Source organism: Cyprinodon tularosa, unplaced genomic scaffold (genome assembly GCF_016077235.1).
Source record: "Cyprinodon tularosa strain WSP-4 unplaced genomic scaffold, ASM1607723v1 ctg1066, whole genome shotgun sequence".
NCBI classification, from domain to species: domain Eukaryota; kingdom Metazoa; phylum Chordata; class Actinopteri; order Cyprinodontiformes; family Cyprinodontidae; genus Cyprinodon; species Cyprinodon tularosa.
Window position 1 is genome coordinate 25,114 of NW_024037856.1, and position 14,887 is coordinate 40,000.

The following is a 14,887-nucleotide window of genomic DNA, read 5'->3' on the forward strand; positions in this document are numbered from 1 at the left end:
TTGATGAAGGGATCAAGGACACTGATCAACAGGAGAAGAACTGATCCTCAGATTATGAACCAACCGGTTCCAGAAACTTCAGGCAGATTGATATTTAATCTGAGATTAGCCTGATATCGGATCCTGTATCAGTATGGGATCTCAGGGAGGTTCTGCATGTAAGTGATTGAAGAACTTCAGCCAGCAGCTCAGGCCACAGCATATGTCTCCATGGCAAACCGCTGTCCAGCATCTCTGCTGCTTTCTAACTGAAAGGATTTATTGCTTCTTTAATTAGAACTTTTCTGACCCACATCCAGTAGAACCCCTGGTCTGGTCTGAAGGGCCGGGTCGCCGAGTCCGTCCATCGCCGGTCATTCAGAGCTGATGAAACGGACCTTCTACAGAGGGATGAAGACCTGCTGGTCCAGAACATCCATCCGCTCCTGCAGCTGCTTCCTGTTGGCCAGACGCCGTCTGTCCCTGCGCTGCAGGAGGACAGCCTCGGCCTGAAGCAGCTGCTCTGCAGCCTCAGAACAAGGCAGCTCCCCCGGGGCCCCGGCCCCGCTGGGGGCCCCGGCTCTGCTGGGGGAGCTGGGGGCCCGCTCCAATGAACGGCTGAGCATCTTCCCAGCCTGCAGCCTGACACGACACGGGCCCTGAATGGAGGGAGCAGAGAGGAGAGGCGAGGGAGGGGGACAGAGGGGAGGAATGCCCACACAGGCCCCGCCCACACAGGCCCCGCCCTCAGAGCTCCTGCCGTGTTCATCCTTGGAGCGTCGTTCTTGGAGTTCCATCTGACGCTCCTGAGAAGAAAATCAAGGACATAAGAAGTTAAGAAAGTTTTCATCCTGAAAGATTCGCTGGTGAAACCTGTGCAGCGTTTCTGTCCAAAGCGGCGCTCTGATCAACCAGCGTTCCAGGCGACTGGTTGATCAGAGCGCTGATCGGATCAGTCAGATAAGTTTCTCTGGTTCCTCTCTGGCAGTCGCCTAGTTACCACTCAAAGCAGTGCATCCTGGGAAACGGCAGAGGGTCAATCCTCCAGAAAAAAAAACAGATTATAGGACTAATTTTACAGCAGAATATATTAAAGTATATCTGGTGAAGGGGAGGAACAGGGGCGGATCTAGACCAAATGTACCAGGGGGCCAGGAGGGGGGTGGGGGGGGGGCAGCGCGTTTTCATGGGGGCCCAGAAAAGCATGAAATAAAAAACAGGGCAAAAGATTCAAATATATTAATACAGCTGCATGAAGGGAACTTTATTTTCAATGAGGTTCAATAAAAATTCTATTTCTAATGAGGTCAATATACATTTATTATTTAGGAATTTTACATATTTTTGGCTTAATTTAAGTTAAAACTACCGTTTTCTATAAAATTTGAATTTGAACTCAAGAAAAACTGTTAAATTCATCTGAAAAAATTAGAGCATTTTTTTTAATTAAAAAACATTTAGCAGATGAAAACTGGGATCCTATCTTAAAACCACTGAAGCGATCAGCTTATTGTTTATGAATAATTAGTAAAACAGAATTTGTAAAGAAAAGAATGAAATAGATCCAAAGAACCAATCAGTAACCATGTCTGTTCCAGCGCATCATCGTTAGAATTTCTTTGAAGTATCATGTCTTCAGTACAGGGGCCATAACAGCGGCCAGGACATGATCTACAGGGGCGCCGGCCCCCGTTGGGGCCGGCCATGGTGAGGAATGATGACATCATGGCGAGGTGCACTGTCTGCTGAAGTCCATGAAAAACAGAAAGCAACCGATGTTCAAGGCTACGAGATTGAAATTATTGAAAATAAAAGACCAATACTGTTCTGTTTAGTGTTTAAGGAATTGCTGTTCGTTAATAAACAGCTGATGAGACGTTGCTGGCCTTCCGTGTGTCTCTATGGGGGCCGGTGTCCCCGGGTGTGTCTTTAAGCATCTCCCTGAAATGAGTTTTTGGAACTTGGGATGTCTGTAGTTGATTACTTTCCAATTAAAACAGGTTATTTTGCTGCCTCACCTTTTCACAGCAGGGTGAGTCAAACTTTAGCGTAACGCTCATTTTTCCTCAGGCACCTGAACGCATCCTGGCAGCAGCGGAGCTCTGCAGCTCATTCTGATCTAAATATTCAAACCGAATCAGAAATGTGAAGCTCTAAGCTGTAGACGTGGTACCTGTGTGTCAGGCAGTCTCCTCAGCATCTCCTCCATCCTCGCCAGCATCTGGTTCCCATGGTAACAGGTCGCCAAACTCCGCCGGGCGGGCCTAGGGGGCGTCCTGACCTGAAGATCGCTGAAGCGGCGGTCCGCCACGCTGTCCTGCAGGAACAGGGTTAGAACGGAGCGAGCAGAAGAGCGCGGCGGCTTTCTGGTTCTGCTGGGAACAGACCCACCATCCAGGTCCAGAAAACCTTCTCCGTCTGCTTCCAGCTCACGTAGGCGTCCAGGACGTCGCACAGCTGCTGGAGACGATCGCAGTCCTGAAACAACCAGGTTCCCCAAATGAGCTGAGGAGGACTTCCTGTCTCCTCCTACAAATTAAAAGCACTAAATTCAACTATTTCTGACTCCAAAAGCCTATTTTCCTACCATCGTCCAGAAGGGGGCGCTGCCCACAGCACTGATCTAAATAAAACCACATGTGGAACCAACAGAACAGGACCGATGCGAGTGGCCTCCATCTTGTGGAGTTCTCCTCCAGTTTGTCACCTCCTGCTGCTGGTTCAGGTTCTTCATTCTTCTTATTAAACTTCTCAGCCTCAGATTCCTTCAATCGGAGCAGCTCTAGTTTTCCTAACTGCTGCTGAAACGCCTGAATTTCCCCACTGAGGAACAACGAAGGACTTTCTACTCTGTTCTGTTGTGTTGAAGCTAACGGACTGAACTCCCAACACTAAGGCTCTGGATCAGAAAGGTCACAGCAGACTGCAGGGGGCGCTGCTGCTGCGCTATCGGCCATCTTCTATGGAGCTGTCTGTTGGAGCAGCGACTCATCTGTAGCTAAGAGGAAGCGTCTGGATCAGCTGATCAGGAAGGCCAGCTGTGATTGGATGCCCTCTGGCCTCAGAGCAGGAGGAGGGAAACAGACGGAACCTCACTAAATCAACATCTCTGTTGGATAATTTCAAATATCCATTACTGGAAAAATGTCCATAGCTGCATATTGGTTATTTATTCTCCAGTTTGATATTTTAAAAAACTTTACAGGATTTTATAGTTTATCTTTTAACTCTTCACTATTGTTTTTTCTTATACATTTTTCCCCATTGTGGGACAATAAAGGGATTTTCTCTTCTATTGTATTCTATTCTATTGTATTCTATTCTATTGTATTCTATTCTATTCTATTATATAGCTCCTTGTTGCCTCCAGGAAGCTCCAGCTTTAGATCAACCAGCTTCAGTCTCATAGAATATTAGCTGGTAAACTTCCTCCATGTCAGTCTGTTGTTGGGCGACAGGTTTTAATTGATTGGAAGTCAATATAAAAATGACCACCAGGTGGCAGCGGTGCTCCATGAGCAGAAGACAGGAATGTTTGGATTTCTCTCTTTCTAACTTTTTATTAGTTATAAAGTTAAACTTGTGTCGGGAAAACATGCAGGTCTCCACCAGAGCAGCTGAACCAGCAAACTAAACACCCGGCCGGGTCTAATCAGCCCGTTTCTTTAACCTCTTAGCCTGTTGCCATGGTAACACTCTCCCAGGCTAACCTGGTCAGCAGGTTTTCCTCCATAAACTCAGGCCTCTGGCTCCGCCCCCGATGTTTTATTTCCTGATTCAGTCAGATTTCTATCGTAGTTCTGTGAGAACATAAAGGAGCTCAGTCAGCAGGTCAACCACCTCCTGTCCTTTAGGATCCAATCAAAGACTGAGCGGCATTCATTCAGGGAATGAGGAGCGCGTCTCTATATTCAGAAAACTCTTTCTCAGAGTTTCACCTCCCAATCTGTCAGACAGACCGGATCCTTTTTATTTCACTTTTTTATTCTCATCCCACCGTCACAGAGCAACAAAATAAACGCCGCATGTAACCCCTCCCCTCAGGGAGCAGTGGGCTGCCATTGTGCGGCGCCCGGGGAGCAGGGTGGGGTCAAGGACTTCCTCAGGGACCCAGAGTGGCAGTCTGTGGGAGTGGGACTCGAACTCACACACTCGAAAAAATTGAAATCTAGAGAAGTAATTTTTTCTTAAAGTTAATTTATTCTTGGATTGAGGAGGTAAAGGAGACATTTAGCGAACGGAACGAGACAATTTCCACTTAAAATCAGAAAACACAATTGCATTGTCTTATTTCAAGTGCGTATTATCTAATTATCTTATTTTAAATACTAATTCCAAACTATTTCATTTCCCTGCTCAAATTAAGAATAAATAAACTTAATTTAAGACATTTTTACTTATTTCTAGATGGTTTTTCCAGTGCATCCTCTGGGATCCCTATAATAAAGACCCAAACCAGGAATCAAACCTGTAACCTTCTTGCTAACCACTGCACCACTGATCCGTCCTCATTAGCAGCATTCCAGACTTCTTTACCAGAACTGGATTATATCAGGGAGAAAACATAGATATCAGCATCATAGAAAACAGCTGCTCAGTCAGACAGACAGAGAATTTACAGAAAGACCAGCAGGAGGAGGAACCCAGGAGACGGTGATCAGGTCCTTCCTGATAAAACGTTTAACACCATGCTGATAAATGTCTAAACTGCCACTTAAAATATGGAAACATTTCCATATAAAACTCAATTCTTACCAGTATAATTTTGTTTGTTTAATTTTCTGAAGTTTAGTTTCGACTGCAAAAATGTTATTTAAAAATAATGTCATTACCGTTCAGTCTAGGAGTGCGAAATAACCAGAAACGATTTAACCAGAAACGATTTAACCAGAAACGATTGAACCAGAAACGATTGAACCAGAAACGATTTAACCAGAAACGATTGAACCAGAAACGATTGAACCAGAAACGATTTAACCAGAAACGATTGAACCAGAAACGATTTAACCAGAAAAGATTGAACCAGAAAAGATTGAACCAGAAACGATTGAACCAGAAACGATTTAACCAGAAAAGATTTAACCAGAAAAGATTTAACCAGAAACGATTTAACCAGAAACGATTGAACCAGAAACGATTTAACCAGAAAAGATTTAACCAGAAACGATTTAACCAGAAAAGATTTAACCAGAAACGATTTAACCAGAAAAGATTTAACCAGAAACGATTTAACCAGAAAAGATTTAACCAGAAAAGATTTAACCAGAAACGATTTAACCAGAAACGATTTAACCAGAAACGATTTAACCAGAAAAGATTTAACCAGAAACGATTTAACCAGAAACGATTTAACCAGAAACGATTTAACCAGAAACGATTGAACCAGAAACGATTGAACCAGAAACGATTTAACCAGAAAAGATTTAACCAGAAAAGATTTAACCAGAAAAGATTTAACCAGAAACGATTTAACCAGAAACGATTGAACCAGAAACGATTGAACCAGAAACGATTGAACCAGAAACGATTGAACCAGAAACGATTTAACCAGAAACGATTTAACCAGAAACGATTGAACCAGAAACGATTTAACCAGAAACGATTTAACCAGAAAAGATTTAACCAGAAAAGATTTAACCAGAAACGATTTAACCAGAAACGATTGAACCAGAAACGATTGAACCAGAAACGATTGAACCAGAAACGATTGAACCAGAAACGATTTAACCAGAAACGATTTAACCAGAAAAGATTTAACCAGAAAAGATTTAACCAGAAAAGATTTAACCAGAAACGATTTAACCAGAAACGATTTAACCAGAAACGATTGAACCAGAAACGATTTAACCAGAAACGATTGAACCAGAAACGGTTGAACCAGAAACGATTTAACCAGAAAAGATTTAACCAGAAACGATTTAACCAGAAAAGATTTAACCAGAAACGATTTAACCAGAAAAGATTTAACCAGAAACGATTTAACCAGAAAAGATTTAACCAGAAACGATTTAACCAGAAACGATTGAACCAGAAACGATTTAACCAGAAAAGATTTAACCAGAAAAGATTTAACCAGAAACGATTTAACCAGAAAAGATTTAACCAGAAACGATTTAACCAGAAAAGATTTAACCAGAAACGATTTAACCAGAAACGATTGAACCAGAAACGATTTAACCAGAAACGATTTAACCAGAAAAGATTTAACCAGAAAAGATTTAACCAGAAACGATTTAACCAGAAACGATTTAACCAGAAACGATTTAACCAGAAACGATTGAACCAGAAACGATTGAACCAGAAACGATTGAACCAGAAACGATTTAACCAGAAACGATTTAACCAGAAAAGATTTAACCAGAAAAGATTGAACCAGAAACGATTGAACCAGAAACGATTTAACCAGAAAAGATTTAACCAGAAACGATTGAACCAGAAACGATTTAACCAGAAACGATTTAACCAGAAACGATTGAACCAGAAACGATTGAACCAGAAACGATTGAACCAGAAACGATTTAACCAGAAACGATTGAACCAGAAACGATTGAACCAGAAACGATTTAACCAGAAACGATTGAACCAGAAACGATTTAACCAGAAACGATTTAACCAGAAAAGATTTAACCAGAAACGATTTAACCAGAAAAGATTTAACCAGAAACGATTTAACCAGAAACGATTTAACCAGAAACGATTGAACCAGAAACGATTTAACCAGAAACGATTGAACCAGAAACGATTGAACCAGAAACGATTTAACCAGAAACGATTGAACCAGAAACGATTTAACCAGAAACGATTTAACCAGAAAAGATTTAACCAGAAACGATTTAACCAGAAACGATTTAACCAGAAACGATTTAACCAGAAACGATTGAACCAGAAACGATTTAACCAGAAACATTTTTAGAGCCTACAGATGGAACAGTACAGAGGAGAGTCATAGGATTAAATGTAATAACGGCCTGCCATAGTCCAATCTATATAAACTATGTTTTTATCGGCAGCAATCTTCTCCTTAGAAGCTCTTGCTCTTTCTTTTAAAAATGGTCTCCAACATTTTCTTCATTCTGCTTTCGTATTTCTAGCTCCAGTGGTGTAAAACATGCATGACCTGTTGTCATGGTGACTCATTGAATCAGGGCTCTACTGATAATGGCTTTTCAGTCGACTCAGAGTTGATTAAACTGACAGCAGCCTCAGGATAGATCAGAGAGGATTGGAGTCAGAGTTTGTTAACCCTGCAGGCCAGAGTCTGAAAGGGTGTATCTATGCTTCTTTTTCTATGTCTGCTTCTGTCTCCTTGAACCCCAGTGGGCCTCAGCAGATGGCCGCTCACACTGAGCCTGGTTCTGCTGGAGGTTTCTTCCTGTTCAAAGGGAGTTTTTCCTCTCCACTGTCGCTACAAGCATGCTTAGTGTGAGGGATTGCTGAAGAGTCAATGAGTCGATGCAATCAGCTGGTTTTCCTTAGATAGAAAACTTTGAATCAATCTGACTGGATGATCTGGTGAACTGGAAAGTGACCTGAGATGACATGATGTGAACTGGAGCTATAGAAATAAACTGCATAGAATTAAATCCCATTCCCATTCAGCAGAACCAGCTTTGCAACAGCAGGCTCTGGTTTCTCTGAACCAGGAGACTGAAATAAAACCAGTGTTCCCAGTAATGTACAAACCTCTGTGAGCGCCACAGAGCTTTGGCCAGCAGAGGGAGCCGCAGAGCTTTGGCCAGCAGAGGGAGCCGCAGAGCAAAGCTGGCTGGTAAAAAGGACCTGAGGAAGAAAATAAAACTCATCTTTAATTCAACACTTTATTCTCTTTACATTTGGCTGCTTTCCTGTTTGATCCTCAGCAGCTAATTCTCTACAAACCAGAGATCCTCTAATTATCCTCACTTTTATTAATTAAATATTTCTGTGTTCAAGTCGATGATTCTGGTTTGAAGGTAATAAAACACGACATTTAGATTCTATCTGATGTCGGTGCGCGTCTGGCAGAAATAGCATAAATATCCACATGAAGCAGACTGATTTTCTCCTCATTTAATGACTGAAAAACCCACAATGGTCACAGAAATTAGAATCTGACAGAAATAATAATAAATGAAAATTCCATGAAAACAATCTAATGAAAGTCAGACATTAATTCAGGCTCCAGCAGAAAAAAATTTAAAAATAAACTCATAAACAGGCCTTGTTGTTTATCTACGCTTCCTGTTCCTCTCAGCAGGCTTCCTCTGGTCCATGTTGAGTGCGGTACACACCATGCCACCTACAGATGCAGACTCCTTCATTTCTACTCTTCATAGAATTTTGTTTTATTATTGTTTTTTATTTCTGTGACCAATTGAAGGTTTTCATTCATTAAATGAGGAAAAACCAACAGTTTGTTACGGTCAGAGAAAAGTTTTCCTAAAGGAATAAAATGCTTGATTGGTCCTCCAGGCCACTCGGTGGCACTCTTCCCCTGACCTTCACCAGATGTTTGACTCATTACATCTTTGGTTTGATGCTGTTTAACCCTGTTAGCGTTAGCAGCTAGCAGCTCTGGGTTTCTCTTGCTCCTTACATCATGCAGCGCTTGCGTTCGCGCTCCAACGGTGGCGAGCAGAGTCCGACCCTGATGTCTCAGACGACCCGTCAGCCACTGCAGTCTCCTCAGCGATGCAGCTTCCACCTCACCGGAAAACTCTGGCTTCTGCTGAAACCAACATTCAGAGTTACCAGGATGCATGAGGAGAGGAAGACGCTCCAGCTTTTCCATTCTTACCGGAGCAGACGTCAGCAGCGCTGGGTCCAGGCACTCTACCCGCCTGCTCAGCAGTTTCTCCAGGGCTCCTCCAGCCAGCAGCCAGCCCAGCGCCAGCAGCAGGTCCGTGCTGGAGCAGCTGCCTCCATCGTACATCCAGTCACCGTGGTAACCGCTCTGCCACAGGCCCACAGCCACCAGCTTCCTGCTCTCTGAGGGGAACAAACCAAAGACAACTGGACCCAAACCTGCATCCCGCTGGTTCTTTAGTCCCGTTACACCTTGTTCATTTCTCCAGCGTCTGCCTGACGTCCCAGAATCTCCTAAAACGCTGGCATACTCTGAACTTTCTATGGAATCTTTCTATTCTGGGCGTAAACTCATAACGAGTCCAGAACTTCTGTCCAACCACAGCCTAACTTCTGCATATAACTCACAGCAGCGTAATGCACAGGAAATGATGCACAGTGACCTGAGGGGGGCAGCGATGCGCCTGGAGGCGCCCGGCCTGCAGAAAAAAATGTATTTGATCGTGGTATTAACCTAGCTGCTGTTTACCGCCCGCCAAAAAAAAAAGAAAAGGAAAGAAAGCAGGTTTCTGGTGTCAGCAGATGGTTCAGCGCTCGTCTGGAACACGTCAGATACGCTGATATGTTGGAGAGAAGTTCTGGATAAGTTACGCAGACGTTAGTCAGAGGTTTAGGATCAGCTAGACGCCACGACTGATGAGGAACTGCACGTCTGTCGACCATCAGATAATCTGGAACTGATGGACCACGGATGGCAGACGCTGGCATTCAGCATTCGACGTTCTCGCCGTATGCCGCCGTGTTTCAGCGTGCTCAGAACTTATCCAACGTATGCCACGTTTCAGCCAGGTGTTTTATTCGTCAGGCATATGCTGGTCTAAATAATCAAGGTGTGACAGGAGCTTTACTGGGTGCAACAGAAAGCAGAGGAAGATGTTTCCATCTCTGCTGCTCTGAGCAGGAGTTGAGGGCGAGCTGCAGACTGACCTCCTGTCAGCAGGGAGCTGCTCCCACAGGAAACCATCCCTGATGTCTGCAGGATGCTGCAGAGCAGCTGCCAGAACGGATCCTCCTGCAGAAACGACCTCAGTAAGAACAGACAAAGATCTCCAAACGCTCCAGAACGCCATGAAACGTTGATTTTTAGACCTTCTGGTTACATTTGATCTCACTTAATATTAATTTAACAAAGAACAGGAGTGGAAGGGTCTGTGGCTCCGCTGTGGTCTGAAGCCCAGAGGAGCTCCAGCAGAGAAAAAAACACCTTATAGCATCCAAATCAGAAACATCTACTGAGGTCCTGCAATAGTCTATTAAAACTCAATCTTATGTTTAAGATATCACACTTATAAATTCCATACATTTGAGTTCATTAAATAATAAGTGAATTAATTTCTATAACTTTGTTTATTGCCGTCTAGAAAAAGTTTATCATCTTCTACTGCTAATTTTAAGAAAAACTAATTTTAAATCCAATGCTTGTGATAAATCACTCTAAAAAAAAAGGAGTTAAATGTTATATTTTAGTGCTGCTCCACTGCTCATCGCGTCCTGTGGTTTGGCCCTGATCGGCTTCCATACTTTCTCTAAAAAGTTTCGCTTTATAGATTATAGTTTGTATCTGTTTTATTAACAAGTAAAGGAAGATAAGCGCTCAGAGGAGAATCAGAACCGGTCCCTGTTGAGCCCACCTCGGGTTTTCCTCCGAACTTTGCCCGTCTGAAGGCCTCCGGCGCGGGGACAGGCTGCACACCGAGGGCCGCCAGCAGCCTGCAGAGAGCTCCGATCACCCGCTTCACCTCCACGCTCACAGCCGCTCTGGGCGCCTGCATTTCGGCCTCCGAGCAGAGCTGACGGCGCCGAACTCTGGGCCCAAACTCACTACCGGCTCCGTGCGGCTCCACTGCTGTTGCTAGGAAACAGAAAGTTGGTTATGACCAATCAGATATCAGGGTGGGTGGGGTCAAGCAGCCATTGTCAAATAAAAAACGAAAAAAAGCGCGGTAAGGAAGTTTCTGTGAAAATACGGAGACAAAAAAAAACACATCCGACGAGGATGGGATTCGAACCCACGCGTGCAGAGCACAATGGATTAGCAGTCCATCGCCTTAACCACTCGGCCACCTCGTCACGTGCTCCTTATCCGGAGTAATAACACAAACCCTATATAACTCTGGCAGAATGTTTCTGAGGTCCGAACATATTCCGAACGAGATCAAAGAGTAACGGCGGCCATCTTTGAAACGCCACTATACAGAAATATAAATAAATGATTTCATTTCCTGTCCCGGCAGCATGATATTTAACTTTTATTTAAAGGAAAAGTCCGGTCAGAAAGGAATGATCAATGAGTCATTATTCAGTTCTGATGCTTTTAGTTTAGTTCTGGTGGTAAAGCTGGTCTGATGCACGGTGGGCGGAGCTACTCTATCCTTTCTCTGCCTGGAACAATGGCAGCTATATTAGCTGTGATCAGCGGGTAGAAAGTAGTTTTTCATCTATGTTGAAGTGAGAAAGTCCTCCTGAAAACACGGTCTGTGCAGTCAGTTCATCCAGATTACCATCCTGCCTTCAAAGATTATTTCTCTGTGGGAGCCGCTCAGACCCCCACATACCGGCGCTGCGCTGTCACTGGGAATCCCCAGCAGCAGCTGCCTCAGGCCCGCTCGCCTCTCCAGGGTTTTCCCCTCCTGTTGGTGGCGGCTGGAAGTAGATGTTAGCGTTTTTCAGGTCTCTGCTACAAACTGCAGGCAGCAGGATAATAAAAGCCAACATATTCTGCCGGCAGGTTTCTACATTTGAAGTTAATTTAGGCGTTAATAAACTGTTTCAGAGGAGTGATCATAGCGCTCTGCATCAGCAGTGCTGCGTCTGACTCCCTGCCAGCTCCCAGATCAGCTTCTCTCATTGGCTGATGTCCAGCAGATAAAGTTATGTTTGCATCTTGATGTGCATCAACCATTGACTCTGCATGTAAATCAGCTGCTTCTGCTGCTTTAGGTGTGAATGTTGTATCAGGGCCAGGATAAAGATTTTATTATTTTTTTTCTATTTTGAAAATAAAGTCGTAATATTATGAGAATAAAGTTGTTAAATCATAAAGTATAACTTCACAAGACTCTCAACATGCTGTCTGTTTACAACTTTATTCTCGTAACTTTACGACTTTATTCTCATCATTTTAAGACTTTATTGTGGAAATATAAAATATATATATATATTTCTAGCCTGGCCCTAATATTCTATTGGATAAAATAAATATGTTCACAGTGATTTAATTAATTTAGTTTTAATCAGTAAAAAAATTTAAACAATAATTTTCACTGAGTCTGGGAGCGGCCATCTTTGCCCAAATACAGTAGCCCCTCCCTCCTGCCATCTTCCAGCAGTGACGTCACGGTGCGGTAAGCCTAGCGCCATTCTCCCCGCTTTCCAAGCTAAATCAATGGGAACTACTAGACACATCTGCAATCAACAACAATTATTGAAGATTTCCAGAGGACTTCACCATTGAAATTCACCAGAGCTATAGTGAAACTGACAATGCCCACGTGCATGGCAGCTGGATGCTGGAATACATCGGGTAAAAGTGAAAAAAAAGAGTTATTCCACCTTTCTGATTCCTGATCCTCCACGGACGGGTTGGTCGTTGGATCGCCAACTTGAAGAGGGAGGATTTGCCATCGAACTTCTGGCCAGAGAAAAAACCCGTAATATGTAGCCAACATTTGGAAGAAGAATGTTTTCAAGATGACTTGGATAATAGCGCGTTGTGACAAACACCAGATACAGCACTGGGACTTGATCAACAGCCAATACCGCACCGTGACAATGTCACTAACCAGTAGGTGGCAGTAGTGTTCTTTGACAAACATGGATGCCTCCAGTAAAGCACATTCACATGAAAATTACTCTGAATTAAAAACACTGATCATTTATTGAACAGGATGGAATCATTTCAGATTTAAAGAACTTTCAGAAGTTTGAATTCTGAATATGAGCGACTTTTCCTTTAAATGTTTTTTACATGCTAGCACTGTGTGGCTATGGTGGGCAAATATGTAATATGACAGAATCAGACCAATAATAACTGAATTATTAGTTTATTTGCCGTATAAAGGATGCTGTCTGTCTGACGCTTCTTCCTTCCATCCAGCCTGAATACCTAAACCACTATGGATGTAATACACTATATGACCACTGCATGATGTGGCGCTGTTTCGTCTAAGAAGGACTACTGTGTTTCCTGAGGAGGAACGTTGGAAACAAAATATCAATGAAGATTTATTTAACAGATTCAAAACTTGGTAAACATTGAATTATGCTTGATGGTTGATTTTTAACATATGTAAGATTTTTACACTTGTAATGGCATCATTTCATAAATGTTTTCATGCATATAATTGCATCACAACTATTCTGTTTACTAGTATATTTTTAGTAATTCTAATTAATGTCATGGAGGTTTCCATTCCTTGCTAAATTTGTAATGAATGTATGCTGCCATCCCCATTGATGATTTGACCACAAGATTTTTATCAGTAAATAAGAATAAAGTGAGCTTTTTATGCTAATTTATTGTGTTAAGGGTCTGTGATTAAATCTGTGGGAGTGTTTTGGTCAGAATTTAGGGGAAATATTTTGTTGGAAATTGTCTGAAATAGGTCATTAGAAATCTGATCACAGTATAAATAAATGTTGAACCCTCAGTTTTGCCTGTGTGTCGCCTGATATGTTGCGCCCTTGTGGGACGTAACAGACCCAAACTAAACTTTGAAGATGCTTCAGGTAAGAATGTAGCTTGGTTTAAATGGAAAGCTCTCAGCAGCAGCTGCAGTTCTACCGTCCCTCGCCTGGCCGGGACCTTCTCACTGCAGATCTACCACGCTAACGGCGCCACCGTGAAGAAGAGCAGCAGAAAGATCAGCTGCTTTATGTAGGGGTGGGATATTTCCAAGGGAAAGTGTGTGTGTGGGATTGCTGTATAAATGAATGTACTGAGCTTTGCCCAGTCAGAGCTCTATCTCTTCATCTGAGGACGGTAAATAAATCTGAACCTTTTGTTTTTGTCTCAGCATCCTAACTTCACAGGGTCTTACTCAGGGACCCAGAGTGGCAGTCTGTGGGAGTTGGTCTGGAACTCAGAACCTCAGGATTCGGACCACCATGGCACCCCTCCCCCACTTCTTCTGTAAACGGGTCATAAATCCAGAATCCTCCTGAAACCCAAACCAGCTCTAGATGCATCATTTCTGTTCTGCCAGGATCCATTCAGAACTCCTCCCTCTGATCAAACCCGGTCCATCCACCTGGATCAGAAGAGGCCTGGTTACATAACCACCCAGCCAGGAGAACCGGCCCAGTCTGCCAAGATGGCCGCCAGCCCAAACCGTTCCTCTGAGCTGCAGCCCAGGTTTTAAATAGCTGCCTCTCATCTCTGCTGCTGGCTTATGTAAGCAGCGTCTCTAGAACCACGCTGCCTCCCTGCTGCTTCCCTCTCCGCCTTCGCTCCTGATGAGAACGGACTAACCGCTGCGACAGAATGCCGTTGGACCAGAGGTGGCGGGTCCTGCAGAGGGGAGGACCTCTGTGTTCTGCAGCCAGTCCTCCTGGATCCTCGCAGAGCATCAGGCTGCCTGGTTAGCAGCTGCCTCACAGCGGCTCAGGGACATCTGATACCTACTACTGAGGGGACCCGTGTTCTTCTGTAAAAACTTCAGGTTCGTTGTGTGACTGAAAACCTGAGATTTTAGGTGATTGCACTTGGACTTCCTGTATGACTGGAAGGAGTGAATTATAAATACTCCCTATATTAAGGAGAATGTGCGTGGGGTTGGGTTGGCTTGGGTTTGTGGCTTTAAAGGGTTTAGGTTGTGTGGTTTAGGGGGTGCTTTGGCATGGGGCGTGGGTGGTCCGTGGGTGTCATGACAGATGGGGCGGGCTGTGTGTAGTTCCGGCGGGTTTATGAATGAATGATGACATGCACTGCACATGAATGAATGACTGACGAATAGAATGTGAATGACTGATGCATGATTGAACTGAATGGATGAATGATGATGACATGAATGAATGACTGAAGAATGAAAGATGAATGTATGAATGAATGAATGATGAATTTAGA

The 14,887-nt window shown here is 43.5% G+C and overlaps 1 protein-coding gene and 1 non-coding gene across 2 annotated transcripts; both read right to left on the bottom strand.

The window, feature by feature from the left end:
* Positions 1-380: 380 nt before the first annotated feature.
* tedc1 (tubulin epsilon and delta complex 1) lies at positions 381-10,808 on the bottom strand. Its single transcript, XM_038287994.1, has 8 exons — positions 10,455-10,808; positions 9,751-9,835; positions 8,756-8,946; positions 8,555-8,686; positions 7,663-7,758; positions 2,371-2,457; positions 2,153-2,296; positions 381-785 (listed from the first exon to the last, which is right to left on the bottom strand). Exons 1-8 carry the CDS (start codon positions 10,593-10,595, stop codon positions 381-383), a joined length of 1,281 nt encoding a protein of 426 aa, XP_038143922.1. The 5' UTR covers positions 10,596-10,808.
* A 3-nt stretch (positions 10,809-10,811) lies between these two features.
* trnas-gcu lies at positions 10,812-10,893 on the bottom strand. Its single transcript has one exon. It is a non-coding gene; the product is annotated as a tRNA-Ser (tRNA).
* Positions 10,894-14,887: the final 3,994 nt, after the last annotated feature.

What these genes read in the sequence shown, in the direction of transcription:
- tedc1 (XM_038287994.1), bottom strand. Translation starts at nt 10,595, where the DNA reads ATGCAGGCGCCCAGAGCGGCTGTGAGCGTGGAGGTGAAGCGGGTGATC. An exon ending in CGCTGCTGACGTCTGCTCCG is followed by an intron (nt 8,687 to 8,755) that starts GTAAGAATGGAA and finishes TGTTGGTTTCAG; the next exon opens with CAGAAGCCAGAGTTTTCCGG. An exon ending in GAACGCAAGCGCTGCATGAT is followed by an intron (nt 7,759 to 8,554) that starts GTAAGGAGCAAG and finishes TTTCTTCCTCAG; the next exon opens with GTCCTTTTTACCAGCCAGCT.